This window comes from Schistocerca cancellata, chromosome 6, assembly GCF_023864275.1.
Source record: "Schistocerca cancellata isolate TAMUIC-IGC-003103 chromosome 6, iqSchCanc2.1, whole genome shotgun sequence".
NCBI classification, from domain to species: Eukaryota; Metazoa; Arthropoda; class Insecta; order Orthoptera; family Acrididae; genus Schistocerca; species Schistocerca cancellata.
Genome location: NC_064631.1, coordinates 318,410,181 through 318,436,034, shown reverse-complemented (window position 1 = coordinate 318,436,034; position 25,854 = coordinate 318,410,181). Strand labels below are relative to the sequence as shown.

The window sequence follows — 25,854 nt, the reverse complement described above, 5'->3', positions numbered from 1 at the left end:
TTCATATGAGAAGTAGCTGTGGATTAGGATAAAATACATAAGGTATATAAGAAATGAGGTAGTGGGTTTGGAGTCAGAAGGATGTCATGAAAGGCAGTGTTCAGTAGCGGTAAGACCATGGCTATGAGGGATGTTCATGTATAGGGTGGTGGTATCAACAGTGATGAATAGGGATCCCACCCATACACTACGATTCCTCTACCTTACCCGCCACCTCCAGATTTCTGCTTGCATCCCACGTTATAGTTGCATTCCGGCCCGAGATGCTTGAGCTGGTGGTTCTGTGTGCATGAGGTGTGCTTGCTTGTGTGTATGAATAGTGTGTGTCTCTCTTTTACTGATGAAGGCATTGGCCAAAAGCTTAATGAAAGTGTCTTTTAATTGTGCCTGTCTGAAACTTGACGTGTCTTCTTTATGGTAAGTAGCAATTTGTGTTCTCCTACATTGTTTACCTACCTGGAGTTTCAATTGTTTGATCATATTAGACCTAACATCATTACAGAGGTAAATTTCACTTTTCATATATTTCTTTGTTCATCATAGTATCATACTGTGAAATATAATTTTTGTTACATTCATTTTTCTGCATATCATATTTTCATTTCTAAATTAGATGCTCTAATAAATTTTAGTCACTTGCTTCATTATGATTTCCCAACATTTCAGATTCCTTGATGCCTACAAAGAAAATGGTATTGAGTTTTGGGCAGTGTCTACAGGAAATGAACCAGCAAATGGTATAGGTATTATACTAGACATTAACTCACTTGGTTGGACATCACAAGGGTTAAGAAAGTGGACTGTTGAAAATTTGGGTCCTTCACTGCGTGCTTCCCAACACAGCAATGTTAAGATTCTTCTTCTTGATGATCAACGTCCCTATGTGGCTTGGGTGGTAGACAAGGTATACACCTGCAATGAAATTTATATATTTACAAATTTTACTTGGAGTAATGAGTATAATAAATTGTGTATGTCATATACAAGGGTTATAGTATTACATGCACTATTAATTAGAAGAATCAATAGTACATATCAAATTCATTACAATATTTACAAATATTAGCATTACAAGTATAATTAATTTACAACCAGAAGCAGTCCTAATTTTTATAAAACCAGAGATCTTCGTACCATATTTACATTTTTATAAAATTGCATTTTTATTCATAAAAACCTTAAAATATTTTATGTCTTATTTCCTTCTCATCCTATCTTGTAAGTCTTACCTGACCTGGGGTTCTGGATGACTTTTTCAAACCCTCCCCATCTCCTGAACCTCACCAGACCTCTTTCTTCAGCTCCCTTTCTTCCTCTTCAACCCTTCTGCCAAAAGAAGGAGCCACTGGTTCTGAAAGCTTGTGAAATTCCATAACCTTTGCATGTCTATGTCCTGCTGCCACCACTTACTTAGTACGTGTTTTATCTGTCCAGTTATATTGGGTTGTAAATATATTTTATTTGTGTTATTTTATAAGTCTTTGAGTGAATTTACTTTTTTTTTTTTTAAATGGTTTGACGTGAAGAGGCAAGGGTTTCCTGTTTCCAGAGACTGTGGCAGCTTATTGTGCCATATCAGTCACTGATGTATGGACTCTGGTCTAATTTTTACTTTTGTTCTTTGTCTGAAGGAGAATTATAATTGCAGTTGGTGTTTTTGACATGTATACTACACTTTATTACTTCATTTTGCTAACAGACCAAAAAGTACTTAATTCATAGAGGCACAAGGAACAGACTGTGAAGTATCTGTGCTGTATGAGATCTGCATGATGAGATTCTCTTATGTGGAATCCATCAATAAATTTATCTCCCTTTTTTGTGGTAGCAGTACCCTGTTAAGTTGTGTGTCTGCAGCATACACCCATACTTCAATGTAGTAATTAAGATGGGGATAGATTATCCGATAATACATAATTTTCACGATTTTTAATGTACAATTTCTGACTTGCTTTACTACGCTCAATGTAGTATGGCTTATCCATCAGGGATTTCAATCACCATGGACATCAAAGAATTTACAGTTGTCCACTTCAGCTGTAATTAGACCACATACATCATTTACACTTGAGTAATATGAGTTGCCAGTTGCAAATGTTAGAAGCAGTGATTTGCTTACATTGGCTTTTAGTCCCACATCTTGGAAATATGTATCCTATTTATTTTTAATACCCTGTTTGCTGCAGAAGAATCCAGTTCTTCAGAGTCTTTACCATAGTATAAGACTAGGATTTGTCAGTGTAATGTATAATGTTTAAGTTGAAGAGAAATTCAATATTATTAATCTTACCATCAGTTTGATGTTTAATTTTGTTACTTTGTTTCTGATTCATTGTATATGAGACTAAAAGTTTCATTGATGCTTGCTTTATATTGTATTCCCTCACTCTCCTCAAGAGAAGCACAAGGTTTACCAAATCAAAAGTTTTGCTCAACTCTAGAAATATGCCATCAGTGTGCAATCCATGTTTTATAGTATTGTGTACTTCATGAAAGAATTTGATACCAGCAGTGATAATGCTTAAGTCTTACCTAAATTGTGAGCACTTCATGCCTTGAGAAGAAGACAATGATCTGAAATAAGATAACAGCCTCAAATATTTTACTTAGGGTTTGGAATAATGATATTGGTCTGTAATTTGAAACATCTTTCTTACATAACTTCTTATGCATTAGCTTAGTCACATTTGTTTTCAAGGCACTTGGATATTATATTTTTTTCTCTAATGCTACAGTTAACAAGAAAGGTAAGATGTTGGTCATTTCATGCACACATTTCCTTACCTCCTTGCTGAGGATACTGTCAGATCCAGATGATTTTTTGTAATTTAGCTTTTGTATTATGTTAAATGTCTCCTGTTAATTCATCTCCATAAATTATATCAAATGCTGTGTGAAATAATTTGATGCCTCAGCTTGCATACCTATGACAGAGGCTGATTGATCAAAATGAGAGTACTTACTGAGTAGATTACGTATTGTGTTTGGATCATATACCGGGTGGTCTTCATATCTAATGTTGACTGCTTCACTATCCATCTCACATGTGGATTTACAATATACTTGGATCCACTAATTTCTACATCTACATTTATACTCCGCAAGCCACCCAATGGTGTGTGGCGGAGGGCACTTTACGTGCCACTGTCATTACCTCCCTTTTCTGTTCCAGTCACGTATGGTTCGTGGGAAGAACGACTGTCTGAAAGCCTCCGTGCGTGCTCAAATCTCTCTAATTTTACATTTGTGATCTCCTTGGGAGGTATTAGTAGGGGGAAGCAATATATTCGATACCTCATCCAGAAACGCACCCTCTCAAAACCTGGCGAGCAAGCTACACCACGATGCAGAGCACCTCTCTTGCAGAGTCTGCCACTTGAGTTTGCTAAACATCTCCGTAACGCTATCACGGTTACCAAATAACCCTGTGACGAAACGCGCCGCTCTTCTTTGGATCTTCTATATCTCCTCCGTCAACCCGATCTGGTACGGATCCCACACTGATGAGCAATACTCAAGTATAGGTCGAACGAGTGCTTTGTAAGCCACCTCCTTTGTTGATGGACTACATTTTCTAAGGACTCTCCCAATGAATCTCAACCTGGTACCCACCTTACCAACAATTAATTTTATATGATCATTCCACTTCAAATCGTTCAGCACGCATACTCCCAGCTATTTTACAGAAGTAACTGCTACCAGTGTTCGTTACGCTATCGTATAATCATACAATAAAGGATCCTTCTTTCTATGTATTCGCAATACATTACATTTGTCTATGTTAAGGGTCAGTTGCCACTCGCTGCACCAAGTGCCTATCTGCTGCAGATCTTCCTGCATTTGGCTACAATTTTCTAATGCTGCAACTTCTCTGTATACTACAGCATTATCCGCGAAAAGCCACATGGAACTTCTGACACTATCTACTAGGTCATTTATATATATTGTGAAAAGAAATGGTCCCATAACACACCCCTGTGGCACGCCAGAGGTTACTTTAACGTCTGTAGACGTCTCTCCATTGATAACAACATGCTGTGTTCTGTTTGCTAAAAACTCTTCAATCCAGCCACACAGCTGGTCTGATACTCCATAGGCTCTTACTTTGTTTATCAGGCGACAGTGCAGAACTGTATCAAATGCCTTCCAGAAGTCAAGGAAAATAGCATCTACCTGGGAGCCTGTATCTAATATTTTCTGGGTCTCATGAACAAATAAAGCGAGTTGGGTCTTACACGATCGCTGTTTCCGGAATCCATGTTGATTCCTACAGAGTAGATTCTGGGTTTCCAAAAATGACATGATACGCGAGCAAAAAACATCTTCTAAAATTCTACAACAGATCGACATGAGAGATATAGGTCTATAGTTTTGCGCATCTGCTCGACGACCCTTCTTGATGACTGGGACTACCTGTGCTCTTTTCCAATCATTTGGAACCTTCCGTTCCTCTAGAGACTTGTGGTACATGGCTGTTAGAAGGGGGGCAAGTTCTTTCACATACTCTGTGTAGAATTGATTTGATATCCTGTCAGGTCCAGTGGACTTTCCTCTGTTGAGTGATTCCAGTTGCTTTTCTATTCCTTGGACACTTATTTCGATATCAGCCATTTTTTTGTTTGTGCGAGGATTTAGAGAAGGAACTGCAGTGCGGTCTTCCTCTGTGAAACAGCTTTGGAAAAAGGTGTTTAGTATTTCAGCTTTACGCGTGTCATCCTCTGTTTAATGCCATCATCATCCCGGAGTGTCTGGATATGCTGTTTCGAGCCACTTACTGATTTAACGTAAGACCAGAACTTCCTAGGATTTTCTGTCAAGTCGGTACATAGAATTTTACTTTCGAATTCACTGAACGCTTCATGCATAGTCCTCCTTATGCTAACTTTGACCTCATTTAGCTTCTGTTTGTCTGAGAGGTTTTGGCTGCGTTTACACTTGGAGTGAAGCTCTCTTTGTTTTCACAGTAGTTTCCTAACTTTGTTGTTGAACCACGGTAGGTTTTTCCCATCCCTCACAGTTTTACTCGGCACATACCTGTCTAAAACGCATTTTACGATTGCCTTGAACTTTTTCCATAAACACTCAACATTGTCAGTGTCGGAACAGAAATTTTCGTTTTGATCTGTTAGGTAGTCTTAAATCTGCCTTCTATTACTCTTGCTAAACAGATAAACTTTCCTCACTTTTTTTATATTCCTATTAACTTCCATATTCAGGGATGCTGCAACGGCCTTATGATCACTGATTCCCTGTTCTGCACTTACAGAGTCGAAAAGTTCGGGTCTGTTTCTTATCAGTAGGTCCAAGATGTTATCTCCAAGAGTCGATTCTCTGTTTAATTGCTCGAGGTAATTTTCGGATAGTGCACTCAGTATAATGTCACTCGATGCTCTGTCCCTACCACCTGTCCTAAACATCTGAGTGTCCCAGTCTATATCTGGTAAACTGAAATCTCCACCTAAGACTATAACATGCTGAGAAAATTTATGTGAAATGTATTCCAAATTTTCTCTCAGTTGTTCTGCCACTAATGCTGCTGAGTTGGGGGGTCAGTAAAAGGAGCCAACTATTAACCTAGCTCGGTTGTTGAGTGTAACCTCCACCCGTAATAATTCACAGGAACTACCCACTTCTACTTCACTACAGGATAAACTACTACTAACAGCGACAAAAACGCCACCACCGGTTGCATGCAATTTATCCTTTCTAAACACCGTCTGTGTCTTTGTAAAAATTTCGGCAGAATTTATCTCTGGCTTCAACCAGCTTACTGTACCTATAACGATTTCAGCTTCGGTGCTTTCTATCAGTGCTTGAAGTTCTGGTACTTTACCAATGCAGCTTCGACAGTTTACAATTACAATACCGATTGCTGCTTGGCCCTCGCATGTCCTGACTTTGCCCCACACCCTTTGAGGCTGTTGCCCTTTCTGTACTTGCCCGAGGCCATCTAACCTAAAAAATCGCCCAGTCCACGCTACACAACCCCTGCTACCCGTGTAGCCGCTTGCTGCGTGTAGTGGACTCCTGACCTATCCAGCGGAACCTGAAACCCCACCATCCACATAATTACAGAAAGAACATTTCCCTGTCTTATTAGAACAGATAAGTACAGCTCTCACAACAGTAAATGAAATAAGAAAGACTATGACTTCTTTAAGAAGCAAAAGACCAGTAACTGTAGACAATATTTCAGGTAAATTGCTAAGAGCTTGCAATAATCAGTGAAGTAAAGTTTTGATTTAAATTCGCAAAACTTCAGTGACTCAAGATGTCCTCCATGACACATTGAAATCTTCAGCTATGAAGTTTGTTTACAAAAAAATGCAGTGGTGCAGAAGTTACATGTCATTCCATCTCTCTTTTGACAACATTATCTAAAGTCTTTGAAAAATGACTGTCTGTCAGAACTGTGAAGTATCTTGACAGCTTCCATATTGTTTGTAAAAACCAGTATTGCATTCAGAAACCTACTTCTGCATTTAAAGTCATATTTAAAGTGACAGATAATGTTTTGGAATACTCACAGAAGAAGACATTTCTGTTTCACATATTTCTTTCAAAAGTCTTTGACTTTGCCAGTCACATGACATTTCTTGAGAAATGGAATCAGAGGACAAGTGAGTAACTGGCTAAAATCTTAACCCAAAGGCAATGTGTGTGTGTGTGTGTGTGTGTGTGTGTGTGTGTGAATCTACATTTGTCCTCTAACAAAGCAAGCAACTTACTTCAGAATATTTTCAAATAACATGGCCACTGTGACTATTAACAAATTGCTCACTGCTCTACAGACTAAGCCAGCCAGATGTTTGCAGATATTCTGAACAGGGTCACAGTAAATTTGCTAACAATACTCCACAGAAAAACCAACTACATCCAATGCTATGCTGAGCATAAAAGCCAACAGGAGATTCTTACTGCACCAGAAGGTCAGTATATATGGAGAGAGTATTGGTCAAAATTCCTAGGTGTTCAAATAAATTCCCTGGTCAAAATATTAGCCACATCTTAAAAGAGCACACTGTACCATGTTACCATATGACCCTCCACTGCAGTCATGGCAGTGAAGTGGTATGTGTAAGGGAACCAGCACACTGTGAATGAAGTTGACTGCTTTGTTGGTGTATAGTGCAGACTCTCCATTGGTCTACCAGGAATAGTGTACCAATTGCAGTCATGCAAAATTACATAAGAATAGTGGTTGTAAAAAATTCTAACCTTACTGGGACAAACACAAGTGTCATGTTTTATCAACGACAGTTGTTATAAAATGTCACAGGAACTGCTGCTGTTCACTGAATTCACATCCAACTCAACCACTTTCCAAACAAAAATCACAAAGAAACTGCTTGAAATAGACATGTGATGTCAGTTGCCCTGCAAAAGACCATTTATTTCTGAGCCGTATAAAGACGTGTATCTTCAGTGGTCCAAACAACACAGAAACTGGACAGTAGCTGACTTGAGGCATGTGATGGTGTGCAAAAAGTTGCTATTTTACCTTTTTAAATGCTGAAAGGTGTTGAGTGCACCAACAACCAAATGAGGCATTTTGTCTATGATGTGTTTAGGGTGTAGTTGATGATGAAGGTGCTTCTGTGATATTTGATATTTTAGGATAGATATTCATGCCTTAACATGACCCAGTCATTCATTTTACCATGAAAATAAACTAAGATGTTTTCTTCAACATTTTTGGAAAGCAAGTATTGTCCTTTATTCTACAATTATAAGTTGTGTGTGCTGCACACTCCCACCTTTCTAAACGTCTATAGCTGTGTGCACAGAGGTGCACACACATTTTCCTTGCTTGACAAACAATCAAACACACTATTCTATCTTGGTTGTCCCACTAAATTACCTACTCCCTTAGAAAATGAGGGGTGCTGTTTGGCGCAGTGGGTGTAACGTAGCAACAACATCCACATAATTTGGTAACTCTAGAAGATGTGATCCTCAAATAAGTTGCTTCAGCTGGATATAGCATACCTGAAGAAAGTTATGGACTCTGTTCCTCACTGAATTCAGGCCATTGTCAAGGCTAGACATGGTGTTATATGGTATTAAAATGATGTCTCCTTGAAGTGATTAATTTTTTGTCTGGTAAGCTTAAATAACAAGGGTAGATGGAAACATCACATCCTCTAAATATTGAAACAACTGCATTCAGCAGTGTGTACCATTTGGATAATTCTCAATACTTTGGATATCAGTATATCAAAGTCTGCCGATTTTGATTAATTCCATCCACAGAGGCCTTTTAGGGTGACACATTAGCATAAAAATGTATTTACCATATGGGAAAAGGTCTTCAGAATTAAGTGTGAAGTGCCTACAAGAACCTCCTGCTGTACTCGTATCAAAAAGAGGGGTGCTGACCACGACTTTACAATACATTTATTCAATTATGACCTTTATAACTGACAATCTTTCTCACTACAAAATTGAATTATGTATATCACAGTGATAACTCAAGAAGGAGTTGCAAATTACACTATGACATCTTTATTTCTTGAATAATAACAATATTATCAAAGAGATAGAGTTCTTCTGACCACATAGGGGAACCACTGAGTCACAGACAGGAACAATGAAAAGACTACTGAACATTTAAGCTTTCATCCAAATGGCCTTCTTCAGACATAGAAGGCACACACACATTCACACAAGCACAAATCACACAAACATGGCCGACTGAGTCAGGCCACAGTGGCTAGAGACAGTGGTCTTGTCATATGTGTAGTGAGTTGTGCTTTTGTGTGTGTGTGTGTGTGTGTGTGTGTGTGTGTGTGTGTGTGTGTGTGTGTGTGTGTGTGTGCTTTCTGTTTATGAAGAAGGCCTTTTGACTGAAAGCTTAAATTGTTAGTAGTTTGTTTAGCTTTGTTTCTTATATGGTCAAGACCATATAATTTGTAAATCTGCTTTTTCCACAATACAGATTTTATCAAGCACAATTCATATAAATTTAAGTCACAGAAAGTAATAGTTTTTGATTCTTCTGTAAATACACAAATCAAAAGGCTTTAGGAGGTGAATACCTGGTGGTCAATACAGTAATTTAAAAATTTGTTGAATAATGTGTGTGTCAGTGCTGGAGAACACAGTTTGTTGGTTCAACTGGGGAGCACTTTGATGCAAACTATGCTTTTGGTCACCCATGTGCCATCATTTAATTCACTGAAAACACCAACCATCGACCACAAGTGAAAGCAGTCCTTCGTTAGCAAAAAGTTTACAGTAGGTAAAAACAAAGTCAAAATCACAGTCTGGGAGAAAACCATGAAGCAAAGCCTCATCATTAGTAGACGAAAAAAAAAATAAAAAAAATTGCTGTAAGCATTAGCTGGTTTTGATAAATGAGGTTGTGGCAGCCTGGGGCAGACCTTACTTGTTTTTCCATGAAACCTAATGCCAGCATTTGTATCCTTTTGCATCTTGCCTAGTGATATTGCTGGACATATGTTTAATTATATCGAGTGCTCTAATGGTACATTCAGTGGGAGTACAAGATTCTTCTCCCCTTGAATTGGCCCATAGGTTGAAAACTGTCCTGGCTGGTGTGTGAAGGATGAGATGGGCATGGCCTGGTGTGAAGACTGTGGTGCAGTTCTGGATGCTCATGATGGTAGAAAAGCCTTCCCAGATCCAGCAGCAGAAAGATAGAAAGCAATGGTGGCCTGCTCTTGCCTCTTGCCACTGGTGGAAAGAAGGCTGTGGATCCAATATCAGACACAGCACACTGGGTAGGGTCCTGCATATTTTCTGGGTTCAGATACATGGCTTGATTGATGATGATGAGAGAACCACAAAGCTAGACATCTACCACCTCAGATGTTGTACTGGAACTGTGTAATGATGCTACATTCTTCTTAATTATTACTTAAAATTACTTAACCTTTTCCTGGTGTTAATTTTGATAAAAGAAAATAAATTTGCAACTTCTTATTATTTATTGACAACAGAACTGCATTCTTGACACGTTTAAGCAAAGCACTTCACAGACATCACTGATCTCTTTTACAAACAGACTCTCAAGCAGACTCAACAATAAGAACTGACTGACTCACAGGCTCGCTGGTTTCCCTTATATAGAATTTTAACAGTCGCTCACAAAATATTCCATTATTAATTTTGTATAATTTAAATGTTACAATTAAAATTTACAAAACATAAAGGAAGTGATGTTACAGCCGAATAAGGTATAAAATACAATATTTGAATAACAATCTTTTCTAGTAATATCTTTAGTTTTCCATAAGCAAATAATTCTAAATCATTCTGAACTTTAATTACAATAATTTCTCTCATATTATTTTAGTTACATAATTAATTACAGTTTGGATTTGGTTACTAACATGTAATGGTATTACAAATCTTACTTTTATCCAACTGCATACGAGAAAGTTACAAATATAGCCTCAAATTCTGAAATTGCAAAATTTTGGGATGTAAACAATTTGAGAGTTAATTAGAAATGTAATTACAAGGACTATTAAATGCAGAGTAAGATATAAAAATAATAACAAATGAAAATACATCGCTTGCTCATAACTTTCAAGTCATTTCTCAAGATAATGAAGTTCTTTGTGTTAACTCATTACTTGATTGTAATTATGGTAATTAGAGGTGCCAGTCACCTTTGCCAACACTTCCACAGCATTTTAATATTTTCTGCCAAATGTTTATCCCTTCAATTTCTTTATTATACATTCAATCCAGCATTTGTACATAATTTTGTTAATGAAAACAATCTCTTGATAATGCTGAGAATATGTGTTCCTCTAGAACATTCCATACCCTTTCGCAATGAATATCAAGTTTTTTTTTTATCAAATGGAATATAATGATACATAAAAAGACATACATACAAGGCCTTAGGAAGCAGTGAATTGTCTGATAACTATCTGGATGCATATAAAAAAAAGAAGGTGGAATCAGACATTTCATATGAATTTTGGGGAAGGCTGTATTGTTATCCCCCGCCTCTCTTGCAAGTATTACTTGTATGAATGGCTGCTAAATACATAAACACAACTTTGAAAAAAAATCTAAGTTTTCTTGTTTTCTTTTCTTAGCTGTCACTCCAGTCACTGGTTCACATTGCACTTCTTAACGAATTGGCATCTCACAATCATCAGTCCATTTGTGCTGTCCACCTTGCATATGCAACCCCTCTTTTTCTGGCAGTCTCTATGCTGCAATAGGACAGTCCCTTATTAGTTTCACATTTTTTTAATTTTCACTTCCAGGTGAAGTAAGGACTATATATTGTCCCACCAATTACCTCCTGAACATCATCACAGGTTCATAAAGCTAATATCATGCACAGGAAATGTAAACATTACTTACTAATACAGTTCTCTAGGTAGGAACAGGGATGAACTCATTTCTCAAAAGTACTAATGTAGGTTACAATTAAGGTCACATCAGGTATGAATATATCAATAGCATTCACTTATTACCCTATACTACTAGAATATTTACAAACAAAATCACACAAAATTAAATGTCTCTAAACTGTAAAGATTTAGCTATATACAGACTGAAGTCAATGAACCAAAAATGAATTATATTTATCCTTTCTTTTTGATTAATATTTCAGTATATTCCACTATACAATATATTTGATGCCCCCCCCCCCCCCCCCCCCCGCAGATCTCATTTAACTCTTTATCATATCAAACGAGCTCGGAGACTGCTCGTTATTACACCATTTTGTAATAACAAACTTTTCACAAAATGTCTTATGGCACAGTGCAACTTGTCCATTTAGTAACACATGTACATCTTTACAGTTGTCCATTTGTTCATCTCATTAGCAAATTCATAAAATCATGACCATGCCTTTGAACTACTTCATGCTATCCCTTCCCACAAACCAAATACATGCTCTACATAATATAACTACAATAGTCTCCATTATCTTATATACTCCCAAATTCTATAATGTCATTTAAAAATGCTAACACTAACTTATCAATAAATATTATACACAGTACAGTACACACACATATGGATCTAGAAAATTGTCTTTTACTCCCAGGACTATATATTGTCCCACCAATTACCTCCTGAACATCATCACAGGTTCATAAAGCTAATATCATGCGCAGGAAATGTAAACATTACTTACTAATACAGATTGTCCGCAGAGTGTGATAGCCAGAAAGTAGTTTCTTAACAATACTTACAATACTTATTATATACATAGTACACACTTTAACCTATTATCATCCTCATCTCTGCAAAGCTGTCATAACTTTCTCACTATGTTTTACACAACTCATTTCTCATGAACTAGTTTTAAAATATCCTTTTCACTTATGTTTCTGTTATAGCAGTAACTATTGTGTGACATGCTTATTTACACATCTTTAGAGTTACAAAATAATTATAAATTATTGGTCAATCACTACTGTAAGAAAGTCAAATTTAGTACACAACTTACATTTTCAAATTATTGCTCAAATAATGTCACATAATAGTCATATTATGTACAGAAAACTTACACTACTGAGAATGGATAGTATTTTCAGTAAGAGATAACTAACTTCATTACAGGTTTATAGATGAGTAAAAGATGCAGCATCTGAAAATGAAAAGAAGAAAAATAGAATGCTACATAGCTCAGAGACCTAGTGCTCTCTACGCACTTGACACAAAGATGTTTCCTCCTGAGGACAGTTTCTTCATCTCATTTTTTCTTGATGGTTGACACTTGCTTATAGGATTTCAGTTCAGTTATGTTACATAGACCAAATAACCTTCCAGACTTTGGATACACTAACCTGTAGGCATTTGGGTGTGGCATAGACTGAATTTTGAATGGACCAATATAGATGTCAAAGAATTTCTTTAATTCATTACTTATAATCTTGGATTTTTCATGTGTTTTCACCAGGACCAGATTATAAATTTTAAAATTTGTAGGTTTCAACTTATTATCATGTTTGTTTTTTCCCAGTTTCCCCTGTTGTTCCATTACTTTCCTGACTATTACTTCTGTTTCCTGTGAATGCATAGCCTTATATGCTGGGAATACAATTAAGTTGTTGATCAGATTTTGTGGTTTCTCGTAATACATTATTTCATATGGGGAGAACCCAGTAGATGAATGTTGTAAGCTGTTCAGTATATCTTTGAAGCTGTCTACATACTCTATCCAACAATTTTTGTTGCAATAAGTTGTGAATAATCTCCCTATTTCTCTCATTTAACGTTCAGCCAGATTGCCTGATGGGTGTTAAGCAGATGTCTGAATACAGTATATTTTCTCATCCTCAATAAATGTTTTTCAAAGTTTGGAAGTAAATTGTGCTCCGTTGTCAGAATGTATGCTCTTTGGTTTTCCTACCTTTGTGAAATAGTCTCTTCTAATTTTCAAAATGACGTTCATACTTGTTGCTTTCTTCAATGGATATAGTTTAATGAATTTTGAAAAAAGGTCTACCATGACAAATATCTAACAAAATCCTCCTTTAGCCTTAGGCAATGATCCATTAAGATCAACTGCTGCAACTTGTTGGTGTTCTTTTGGCAAGATGTTTTGCATATATCCTTTGCACGTTTGATTACTAACTTTTACCCTCTGGCACCTGTCACATGTAGATAATTACTTTCTCACTCTACTGGCAATATTGTAAAAATATATACATTTTCTTGGATCTTTTGGATACATTTCAGTGTCCCACTATGTCCAAAACTCTTATGTACATACTTTATCAATATTTTGATATGCTGCTCTGGCCAACACAATCTCCAAGTATCACTGCCTGCACTGTATCTTCTGAAAAGTATACCCTTGTGCACTTTGTAATACTGCTCTACTTCCTCATATTCTCTCTTACCCAGATAACTTTTTACTAACTTCTAGTTGGAATCATGGTTCTGATATCTACGGATGTCATTACAAATTTTCCTGATTTCATTCTCATCTTTCACCCCTTTTAGATACACAATCCAAAATTCCTTTTCACATTCATCACTGTTATTCTCACCTTCTCCCCCAATTGGCAATCTTGGTAGAGCATCAGCAATTGGATTTTCTTCACTTTTATATACTTTACTGTATAGTTGAACTGCTGGAGGAATAGTGCCCACCTGGTTTTCCTGCAGAGTACACTCTTATATATAGATCAAAGCCTTATGGTCTGTGTATACCACTACTTGATATCCTGATAAGTAATTCTTGAACTTGGTGAAAGCCCAATAGACTGCTAACAATCCTTTTTTGGTGACATTATATGACTCCTCATGTTTTTGCAAAGTTCTATTTGCAAAAGCTATTGATCTATGCTCCATCACACCATCTACAATTTTTTCTTGGAACAAATGAGATCCCAGTCCGAAGTCACTGCTGTCGGTTATAATGCAAAATGGCTCTGTAAGATCAGGTCTGTATAACATTTTACTATTGCACATCTGTTTCTTGATGTTGTTGAATGCTTCCTGAGAACCCCTGTCCAACACCCATATGGTGTTCTTCTTCAACAAGTTGTTCAAACATGAGGCATTTAAAGCTTGATTGCTGACAAACTTCCAGTAGTAGCCACAAATTCCATAAAATGATTTAAGTTGTTTCTTAGTCTTAGTTGCAGGAAATTTTGCAATGGCTTCAAGTTTTTCTTCATCTCGCAAGATTACTTGTTCTGAGATGGTATGGCCTAAAAGTTTGAGCTGTTTAACTCCAGATTTGCACTTCTCTAGTTTTAATGACACCTCTCCCTCTCTCAATCTGTAACACACTTCATCCAACAAATGTATATGTTCTTCTCAACTCTTTCCTGTAACAAGTATGTCTTCAACATAAAGGATTATTTTGCTTAATAGTTCTTTTCCTAGAACAAAATCCAATGCTTTGATAAATTCTGCAACTGATACATTGAGGCCATATGGTACAACACAATAGCAATAACAACTTCCTCCATACAAAAATGCGGTATATTTTCCAACGGTACCTAATGGAAACCAGCTGTTAAGTCTAAGCTAGACATGTATTTTGTACGTTCAAACTTATGTAATAACTCATATATATTCTCAGGGTGATCAGTTTCCCTCTCAAGGTATTTGTTTAAATGTCTTGAATCGAGCATAAGACTTTCTCCACCATCACATTTGGAAACTACCACCAACAGGTTACTGTATGCGCTTTTGCACCTTTCGATTACTTCCCACTCTCCCATCTTTTGTAGCTCTTTCGCTACAGCTTTTCTTTTTGGCATGGGTATGCCATAGGGTTTAATGAAAAATGGTTTGTGAGATTTTAGTTTAAGTCTACATTCAAAGTTTTTTCACTTTTCCAGGTTTCTCATTAAACACATCTTTGTATTCCCACAACAAACTACCTAATTGATCTGCCTGTTCTTTGTCTAGACTCCCAGCTTCCTTTAGTTTGGTGGCCACTAATTCAGCATACTTGTCTTCACTGCATGCTTCTTCATTGTCTTCCTTGTTAATGTCAATCTTCTCATTTGCAAAAATTACTCTTCTAATCTGAAAATTGTTCTCTAGGCAATTTTGGATAATCAGTTTAGTCACATGTGTTACATCTGTCTTTTGGTTGATGAGTTTTAACTTTTTGTTATTCCAGTGCATTTACTCCTTTTATCCAATTCACTCTGAACAAAATGTTTTCATTGAGGTCAGGTACAACAAAACATCCTTGATTATACTGTACATCATTAATTGTGAAAGACATTAAGGCTTGCCTGTTTACAACTTTACTGTGCCTACCAGTTGCTCCCTTAATTTTGATTCCAATAACAGGATATTCTTCAAAGTCAGCACTATGTCTTACCTGGTCTCTAAATTTTTCAGAAATGGCACAGACATGACTACCTGTGTCTAAGAGGCAAACTCCCTCATAATTTGCAACTTTTATACATATATACGGGCAACCTAAAATGTTTTCCTTCGTGTTCTCCTCATCTTCATGCAACAAATCACCCTCACTCTCTCTAATGTCCAAATTGTTTACACCATTTTTTTCTGCACAATTTCTCTTACTTGTCTGAATTTTGCTTAGAGCTACATCAGATGATTGCTTGATGTCATGTCCCTCTTTCACACATTGTTTACTTTTACCAGAACTGATCTCACTGTAAGCCTGTTTATTGCTTCTACCTTCCCAGTTGGAATGCAATTCTTCACAAATAACCTCGATGACCCTTTTTACTCTGTCTCTGTCACTCTAACCCTTGTAAGTATCCCATAAAGTTTCTAGCATCACATCTAAATCATAATGTCTGTCCACATGTTCCTTATCTGATGATACCTTCCCAGTTTCCATTGGTACAATCTGGTTCTCATATTCTTCACAAATACTACTGATATCATCTTCTTCACCATTAATTAAATCTTCTTTAACCTTCATATAAACCATGCTGTCTAATTCTTCCTCCCATTTATCATTACTACTGACACTTTCACTATCAATATTACCACACATGCTACCATCTCCAATACTAGAGACTTCTGCAACATCTTTACAATAATCACCAGAATTGTTGACACGTACACCAGTTCAAGTATCATCACTTAAGTGATTAACAGTGATAGATTCTTCCTCCATTAATTTACTTAATCCAAACTCATCAAGATTACCATAAGAACCAACATTTTCTTCACAAACTTCTTTGCCACACTGATTATATAGACTTGAAATAGTTTCCTCCTCTAACGGAACTTCTTCAACATTCTTACAGATGCTATTACTTCTATTTTCAACCCTTTCATTCATGCTTTTCCAGAATTTACTGTCAAACTGTAATTTGCCAATCTGATGTGCTCTTCTTACATTAGTTCTGTCATTTCCACTCCAATATCTTTGATTATTCTGTCTTCTGTAATTATTTTTTATGTCTCTAGGCCAGTGGTGTTTAGCCTGATTTCAGTACTTATTTCTCACCCCAACCTGACAGGCTCCCAATGAAGTGTCCATCAGTTTAAATTGTCTCATCTTGATTGGTGATTATCTAATTGTTGTTGCCTTTCTCCTGACGTCTCTCCCTGTTGTCATGCCCTCTGTTTCCAGTCCCATTACTATGGTTGATTCATCTGTTCTCATTTATATTGTAACCACTATTATTATTCTGATCTTCACTGACACTCCACCCCCCCCCCCCCCCCCCCTGCCCCTCCCCCAGATAGTTGATTGCCAAATCTGCCATTACTTAACCTCTCATTTCTCTCAAAGACTCTATCCAACTTATCTACATATCTCAAGAACTGATCTACAGAGTTGTTTGGTCCATAAATCAACTCCTACTGTACTCTTTTCAGTAATCTCCTTTTTAAGGCATCTATTTGTATTAGTTCATCAAAAGGTTTGTCTGGGTGTACTAATTTCCACAATTGGTTTTCACAAAAACACTACAAGTTGCCATCGCCTTCCCTATACATTTGACCATTCAAAAACTCACTTTTAATCCCAGCTTGCTCAGATTCTGATCAAAACTTATTTAAAAACTTTCTCTCAAATTCATCATATGACATGGTAGAATTAACATTCTGATTGGCCCATGAGATTGCTCCTCCATCCAAAAATCTCTTAAGAAATTTAATTTTAACATTGATCGTTTCATTACTAAAATTATCTTGACAATGCTGTAAAAAATCAACAGGATGCAATTTCTCATCTCCTGGAAAGCATTTTGAAGGTATGCCACCCCATACACAATTAATGATACTAACAAAATTTCTTTGAGCTACACCCTCTTGTAATTCTACAATTTTCTTACTTAAATGTACGATGTTATTTTTACACAAATCTATTTTTTCATCACACTTCAGTTCTACACTACTTATTTATTAGTAATGTCTGTAAGTTTTGACTCAGAGTTCCTTTTGTAAGATTCTACTTTTTCTTCTAAAGTTCTCCTAGCCTGGACAACCTCTACTTTCAGTTTCTAATTTTCTACTTCTACATGTTCATCTAATTTTTCAATCTCTCCTTGTTTTTGGACAACTCTTGTGTGAAGTTAGTTTCTATTATTTCTAACCTTCCTTCTACTGCTCCAACACGAGTATTGAGTTCAATCTGTAATTTTTAGTGCTGCCATACCATCCTGGATTTACCTTATCTTACTAGTATCCTGCCTTATGTGTCCCATCTGTTTCTTCACTTCTTGCCTAATCTGTCCCATCTGTTCCGTAGCTTCTTTCATATGCTGCATTAATAACATCAAAAAATCGTCTCTGCCTACTCTTCCCTGCACAATTGGAGTACTCGTGGTGACATTTTCATTGGTACCCTCTTCACAAAAGCTTCAATCTGCACTTTGATTACTATTGGGCGACAGTTCAATGATACTTGCTCCTAGGTCTGAAGTGTTTTCCATTGGTTCCTCACTCATTTTTACCTTATCGTTATTGGCCACAGTAAATTTCAAAATGTAAAAACTTCCTGCACAAAAATGACTGTCACTTTCACAAAAACACTAATTAAGAAAATAAACTGTTATTTGTCTGATCGTTGTGGTGCTGTCCAATAATTTGGTCCTTTTTATCCACACCAACTCTTTCCATGTAGCAACATCCATTTGTTCTGCGCATCCATAACACAAAATTTTTCAAGACAATTTATGCCTGACATTTGTCTTATGTTCACCTGAAACAGTCACTTGTTAAAAATATTTCCACATTTCAAACATCAATCCCAGCTCCTCCATCAATTGTAATGATTCTACATTCTTCTTAATCATTACTTAAAATTACTTAACTTTTCATGGAGTTCATTTTGATGAAAGAAAATAAATTTGCAACTTCTCATTATTTATTGACAACAGAACTGCATTCTCGACATGATTAAACAAAGCACTTCACAGACATCACTGATCTCTTTGACAAACAGACTCTCAAGCAGACTCAACAACAACAACTGACTGACTCACAGCCTCGCTGCTTTCCCTTATACAGAATTTTAACAACCACTCACAAAATGTTCCATTATTAATTTTGTATAATTTCAATGTTACAATTAAAATTTACTAAATGTAAAGAAACTCATGTTACAGCCAAATAAGGTATAAAATACAGTATTTGAATAACACTCTTTTCTAGTAATATCTTTAGTTTTCCATAAGAAAATCATTCTGAACTTTAATTACAATAATGTCTCTCGTATTATTTTAGTTACATAATTAATTACAGTTTGGATTTGGTTACTAACATGTAATGGTATCACAAATCTTCTGCTTTATCTGACTGCATACAAGAAAGTTACAAATAAAGCCTCAAATTCTGAAATTGCAAAACTGTGAGATGTAAACAATTGGAGAGTTAATTAGATTCAAATGGTTCAAATGGCTCTGATCACTATGGGACTTAACATCTATGGTCATCAGTCCCCTAGAACTTAGAACTACTTAAACCTAACTAACCTAAGGACATCACATATCACCCAGTCATCATGAGGCAGAGAAAATCCCTGACCCCACCGGGAATTGAACCCGGGAACCTGGGCGTGGGAAGCGAGAACGCTACCGCACGACCACAAGCTGCGGACAGTTAATTAGAAATGTAATTACAAGGACATTTAATTGCAGAGGAAGACATAAAAATAAATAACAAATGAAAATACATTGCTTGCTAATAACTTTCAAGCCATTTCTCAAGATAATGAGGTTCTTTGTGTTAACTCATTACTTGATTGTAATTATGGTAATTAGAGGTGCCGGTCACCTTTGCCAACACTTCCACAGCATTTTAATATTTTCTGCCAAATGTTTATCCCTTCAATTTCTTTATTATACATTCAATCCAGCGTTTGTACATAATTTTGTTAGTGACAACAATCTCGTGATAATGATGACAATATATGTTGCTCTAGAACATTCCATATGCCTTCGCAATAAATATCAAGTTTTTTATCAAATTGGATAGAATTATATGTATAAACACACATACAATGCCTTACTAAACACTGAATTGTCCGATAACTATCCAGATGCATAAAAAAAAGAGAAAAAAAATTTAAAAAAAAAACAAAAACAAAAGGTGGAATCAGACATTTCATATGAACTTTGGGGAACTCTGTATTGTTATAACTGGACCCACTTCTGTTGTTGTTTGTTGTGGGGGTGCATGAGCTGGGCTGCCCCAGCAGTGTGGCTGATCTGGTGGCTGAGCTTATCCTGGATGGTGCAAATAGAGGTGTCTCCAGCACTGGTGAAAGATTCCTTGATGTGTGGCCACCAGCAGTAACTGGTAGCCTTACCGGCAGTGGCGGAACAGCATATCCATCCAGACATATGTCAATATGTGTGTACACAGAAAACAACATCTGTCCATGCAAGAGTTATGCTGGGATCAGTGTTGCCCATTAATAGAATAAGAAGGAAACCTGTGCAGAATTGATAGGCTTGGATCTTTATAGTTTTTCCATCTTTTATTTTTTTTAAACATTCCCAGTAAATGTTCAGCCATGCCATTAGCTACAGCATAAAATGGAGATGCAGTAATATGCTTGATTCCATGCCAGATCCAAACTGTTGAAAGCAAACAGAACCAGACTGCACTCCAATACCAGTGACTACAGTTCATGGGGTTCTCTCAACAGAAAGAAACACAGGCCAGAGCATTAGTCGTATTCTCCACCATGGACTGTTGTATTTTGATGACATCTGGCAAATGAATGTGTGCCTATTAAAATCAACCAAATGGCCCCATTGAACAAATCCAAAAAGTGTGCACATGCTGTATGCCACAGCTGGATAAGCATGGGCATGGCTGGTGGGCTAGAGACAGTGCAGGTTGTTGCATATGATAATATTGGCTATATCTTCATCAGCCTGTGGCCAGCAAACTTGTCACTGGACCAAGTTCTTTATTCTGCAAATCCCACAGTGGAACTGATGCAGGAGTCACAATACGTGGGAGTACAGAACCTCCAGAATCACCGCTCAACATTGGTGGTCATCTTTATTCAAAAACAACATACATTTGAAAAGATGAAGGACATGGCATTGTGAAAAGAGACAATGAAATTCTGGGTTGGCTGCAAAATGCAGGGCCTGTGGCCAAAGTCTATCCTTATATGTGGTCACTGCAACATATCTGGAATTGATGGAAATCTCTTCCGCCAGCTGTTCCAGATGTGAATCAGTGTGGAAGCAAACAGTCACTTGTTTATCAAATTCCTCATGGTGACCTGTATAGAACTGGAGAAGTGCATCTGCATTTGTGTACTGTGCTCATTTGTGATAATGAATGGAATACTGATACAGTAATCTGACAAGAAAACAGCCCGGTATTGTAACCTCTGAGGTATCTGTTCAGGAAACCTTGACATAGGACCAAGTATGGACAACAAATAGCTTATGATCTGTGACCATATGAAATCCATTGTTATATAGCAAAGTGTGGAACTTCTGGATACCAAAGATGCCTCCTTCTCTATTTGGGAATAATTTTCTTGGATCTTGATGAGCATCTTAGAGGCAAATTTCTTAAGCCACTTTAAACCATCTGGGTGCTTATGTGATAGAATGGTCATGACACCATAGAGTAACATGTCTGTTCCCCACACTGGACCTAAATGAAGCTGATACAGGGTCAGACAAGGACCATTTTGGAAAATTTCTTCAATGTACGAAATGCTTGGTGATTAACCATTGATTGTTTGAAAAGGTCCCGTTTTCTATGCAATAAATTCAATCGTTTAGCTATCATTGAAATTTGAGGCATAAAACAGGCACATTCTTTGGTATAGAAACATGGAAAATGGCTGCCACATTCTCTGATGTCAATTTAAAGCCACCATGGCTAAGGATATATCCTATATATTAACAGAAGGCTGTAAGGAGGAGCATTTTAATGAGTTACAGTTTAAACAGTCTTGCAAAAGGACTAAAAAATGAACTCCACAGATTTTACATGTTCCCCTGCTAAGTCCATCCTTTGACCACTATATCATCCAGATAGGTGATTCATTGAGCAATACTGGCAATAGTTTGTTCTAAAAATTTCTGGAAAATTATTGACGTGCTAGCAGCACCAAAAGGCAATCTGTTATTTTCAGAGAGCATCTGGAGTATTTAATACAAGAATTGCTAGGAAAGGCTCATGGAAAGGAAGTTGACAATACGCTTTTGAAGTAGTGACCTGAGAGAACTGCTGAACCCTGCCAATTTGGAAAATGGCTCAATAGAATGTGGAAGAGGGCATGAAACTGCAATCATCTGACTGTATACTGTATTTTTGAAGTTCCCATAAAGGTATAACATACTACTAGGCCCCACAAAGGCATGACACACATTGGATTTGTGAACAGTAACTAAATGTGTCATCCTGCAACTGTAAGGAATTGTGACAACACTTTTAACTCCTCTCTTAAATGATCCAGTTCTACTACCTTCACATAATCCCAGAAGGCTTTTGTTATTAGGTGAGCTTAAAAAATTTTGGATCTACCAACTCTTTTAATGTAATGTGAGCAGAAAGATTGTAAGCCATTGCCAGGCCTGGAGAAAACAAGAGAACACATTAGAGACACAAATAATCCACTTCTGTGCATGGAACAGTATTCTGTATTGCTTGGACTGAATACTGGATAGAAAATCCAAAGGCTGCATACACACCAATGGCAAAAATATTTTCACCTAAGGTTTTTGTTATTACAAAGAAAGGAATGGTTCTGATCACTAGCTTATATGTCAGTTCCAGAACTACCTGGTCTATCGTTGAATTTCATGATGAGTGTGAGCCTATACCTTAGCTGACACTGATTTTAAAGGTGGAGACCCCAACTGAAGATATGTAGGCTGATTAATAATTGAGACCAAGGGCCCAGTAATGAAGAGGAATAGAATGGGAAAACCAAACACCATTGCTGACAGTGTAAGATGATGTGGTGATGCTCTCAATTCTGTGATGTCGTTTCTTTGCATCAGTGCAATTGACTGCTCATAGTATGGCCAGCTCTGCCAAACAACAGTTATATGACACTGGCATCATAATAATGTTGGCAGCTTCATCTAGCATGAGAAGAAAAGCAATCCAGCTGGGCAGTCTGCAAACTGTTTGCAAAAGCTGAGTGGAAAAAGCATTATGGCACTGGATTTGAGTACTGTTCACTCAAGTGGGAGTCACTTGCATTACATGACATTTGTGACATGTTACCATCAAACAAACTAGGTCCCACCACAGTTCCCAGTTGAGATGGCAATTCTGATATCTCACAGCCATCAATGTGGATGCCTGAGCTTCTTGAGAAATCTTGGAAGCCATAGCTATATCCAAAGCTTCAGCTAAAGAAAGAATGGACTGCCATAATGCCTGAGAACACACTTCACTGTCTGGTGATAATCTAATTACCACATCACATATTAATGATTATGCTTAAGATTTTCCACCAGAACATGTAAACTGGCATTTTCCTCTCAGGAGCTGCAGATCCATGATTCATGACTGATAACTGTGTGATGGTGCCTTCCAATGTTGAGGGAACTCCAAGTGAGCATTTTTGTAGCAAAATGTTCACTTAAAAGCAAGTGAATGATGGCGAGGAGCAGGACTGATGTGTTGGATAAAGGGGCCAATTTTTTCACAAGATAATAGAGCTCTAGATTTTTGTATAAGAGAAATGTTTGATTAATATTTATTATGCTAAATGCTTTTGGTACACTTTCCAGTCCACTTAAGCTTCAATGAAGAGATGGAACTGCTGGAAGCAACTGTAGGCATTTGGGATCACTATCCTTCAGCTTCTGCATGAGATTGTGTTGCAGTTCATGCTATTTTTTCCAGAGCTTGAAAATTTTCTGTTTCATCATGGTTGAAACACTCTCCAAAACAAGCTGACAAGTTCTATTCTGGTATGGGGTGTGTTGCAGTTCCAAAACATTATTGCCACCACTGCTGTCTGCTTCTTCACACACAACTTATCTACAATTAAGTCTCAGAAAGTGACAGACCATGACACTTCTGGAAATACTAAGACAAAAGACTTCTAGAGGTGGATATCTCATGGTCATTACATACTCTGAAAGTTTGTTAAATAACTTACATGACAGTGCTGGGGAATACTGTTTGTTGGCTCAGCTGGGAAAGACTTGAGTATGAAGCATAATCTTGCTACACCAATGTGCTGTTAGTTTGTCCACTGAAAACACAATTGGTTGAACACTGAGTAAAGACAGTTCTGCATTTGGCAGATAGGCAAGTCAGTGTGCTAGCTGAACAGTAGTAGGTGTAACAACAAAGTCCAAATCACAGTCCATGACAAAACCAATTAACACAGGTTCATTGTAAACAGATACAACTGAGAGCTTCCTGCAAGAAAAGAAAAGAAAAAAAAAATCTGAGGTCTGGCTGGTATTTGATCCTATGATGTCTAGGTTTCCAGGTATGCATTTCCTGCTAGGTCACCACGCCAAACAGTAATATGTTATAGATCTGGATAATATTTCTTGGGTAGGGCAGCAGCAGCCGTAATGCCTCAATGTGATTCTATAAAATGTAACCCATTTACTTTCTGACACTTTTACCCAATTGATGGTGTCCCTCATCCTGCAGCTATCTTATTTTAAAGAAGTTACTGTTTTCATCACTTCTGCTTAACCATTTTAGTTGTCTGTGACATAAAAATGCTTAAAAAGGGAGGGAGGAAGATTACAGTGTAACCTCCTGTTGACAACAAAATCAACAACAAAGAACGAGCTTGGATTCAGGAGGATGAGGGAGGAAACAGGCCATTCCCCTTCGCAGACACCATTCTGGCATTCATCATAACCAGTTTAGGAGAAACCATGTAAACCCTTAACCTGTGAGTGGACATGCCTTTGTATAAAGTGCACCAACCACAAGTAACCTTACCTTGTTCCATTCCATTGCTGTTTTACAATTATTGAGTCCATACCTATTTCTTTACCATTGCTTCTAATAACACGGTAATAAGTTCTACTGCTGTATGTCCAAGTGAGCAGGATCAATGTAAAATAGGCAGTTGAATGAGAAAAAATTTACAGTCTGTGCAAGAAAGTAACATAGATTCTGAGCTAGCGACACAGTCCCACAATGAGGCCGTTGTCTACTGGTTATTTAGCAATTGGGTAAGTGGTTGGCTGGGATCTGATTCAACTATGCTGTTTTTGCTCCAAGTGGGTCATTACTGTGGGGTAACTCTTCTCTGCAGCAACAGAGTGATATAATGAAAGTTTATTTTATTAGTGTTTATTTAAACAATGATTCAGCCCATATAATGTAAGTATATTTTATCCTCATTTTATTAAACTAAGCGTAAACTGATTTTGCTCATACTGGTTTACCTTAGTAACATAAAGAAGCTATTCTTTGCATGAGTACAGAGTAAGTCTCATGCCCAATCTTGTTATAAAAACTGGTGCCCCAACTCGAGGGCTAATCTGGGTAGCTCACTGCACCATCTCACTTATAGGAAAACTTAAATATTCTGGCAACTGATCTGAGTAATTAAACCATTCCATACATACTTAACACTCTCATTCACCTAATTCATCACATAATCTAGTAGTAAGGTCAGTGAGCATTGTTTCCTTAATTACCCTGTTAAGTCTATCAAGGTAACACAGTATGTCAGCATTCGGCAGATGACATACATATTCCAATAATTTTCTGCACATGACTGAGTGTCCACTCACACACACACTCACACACACACACACACACACACACACACACACACACACACACACAAATGTTGTACAGCTACCTTGGCCCAGGTGACTACCATGTGTCGGCACTGCAGGTCAGGTGGGGTGAATGGTTGTGTCGGGTGGCAGGTGGGTCGGCTGAGGAGAAAAAAAAGTTGGGGAACAAGAGAGAAAGTTGGGGAATGATGGCTGACAGCTGTGGCAATTTGCATCATTTATTTCTATT

General features: G+C 37.2%; 1 protein-coding gene across 1 annotated transcript in view; it reads left to right on the top strand.

Annotated features, from left to right (window-relative positions):
* LOC126191349 (lysosomal acid glucosylceramidase-like) overlaps positions 1-25,854 on the top strand; it is a 195,643-nt gene that overhangs the window by 126,512 nt on the left and 43,277 nt on the right. The window contains exon 7 of the mRNA XM_049932188.1: positions 667-904. Coding sequence (XP_049788145.1) covers positions 667-904 — 238 coding nt within the window. The remainder of the gene's footprint in view (positions 1-666; positions 905-25,854) is intronic.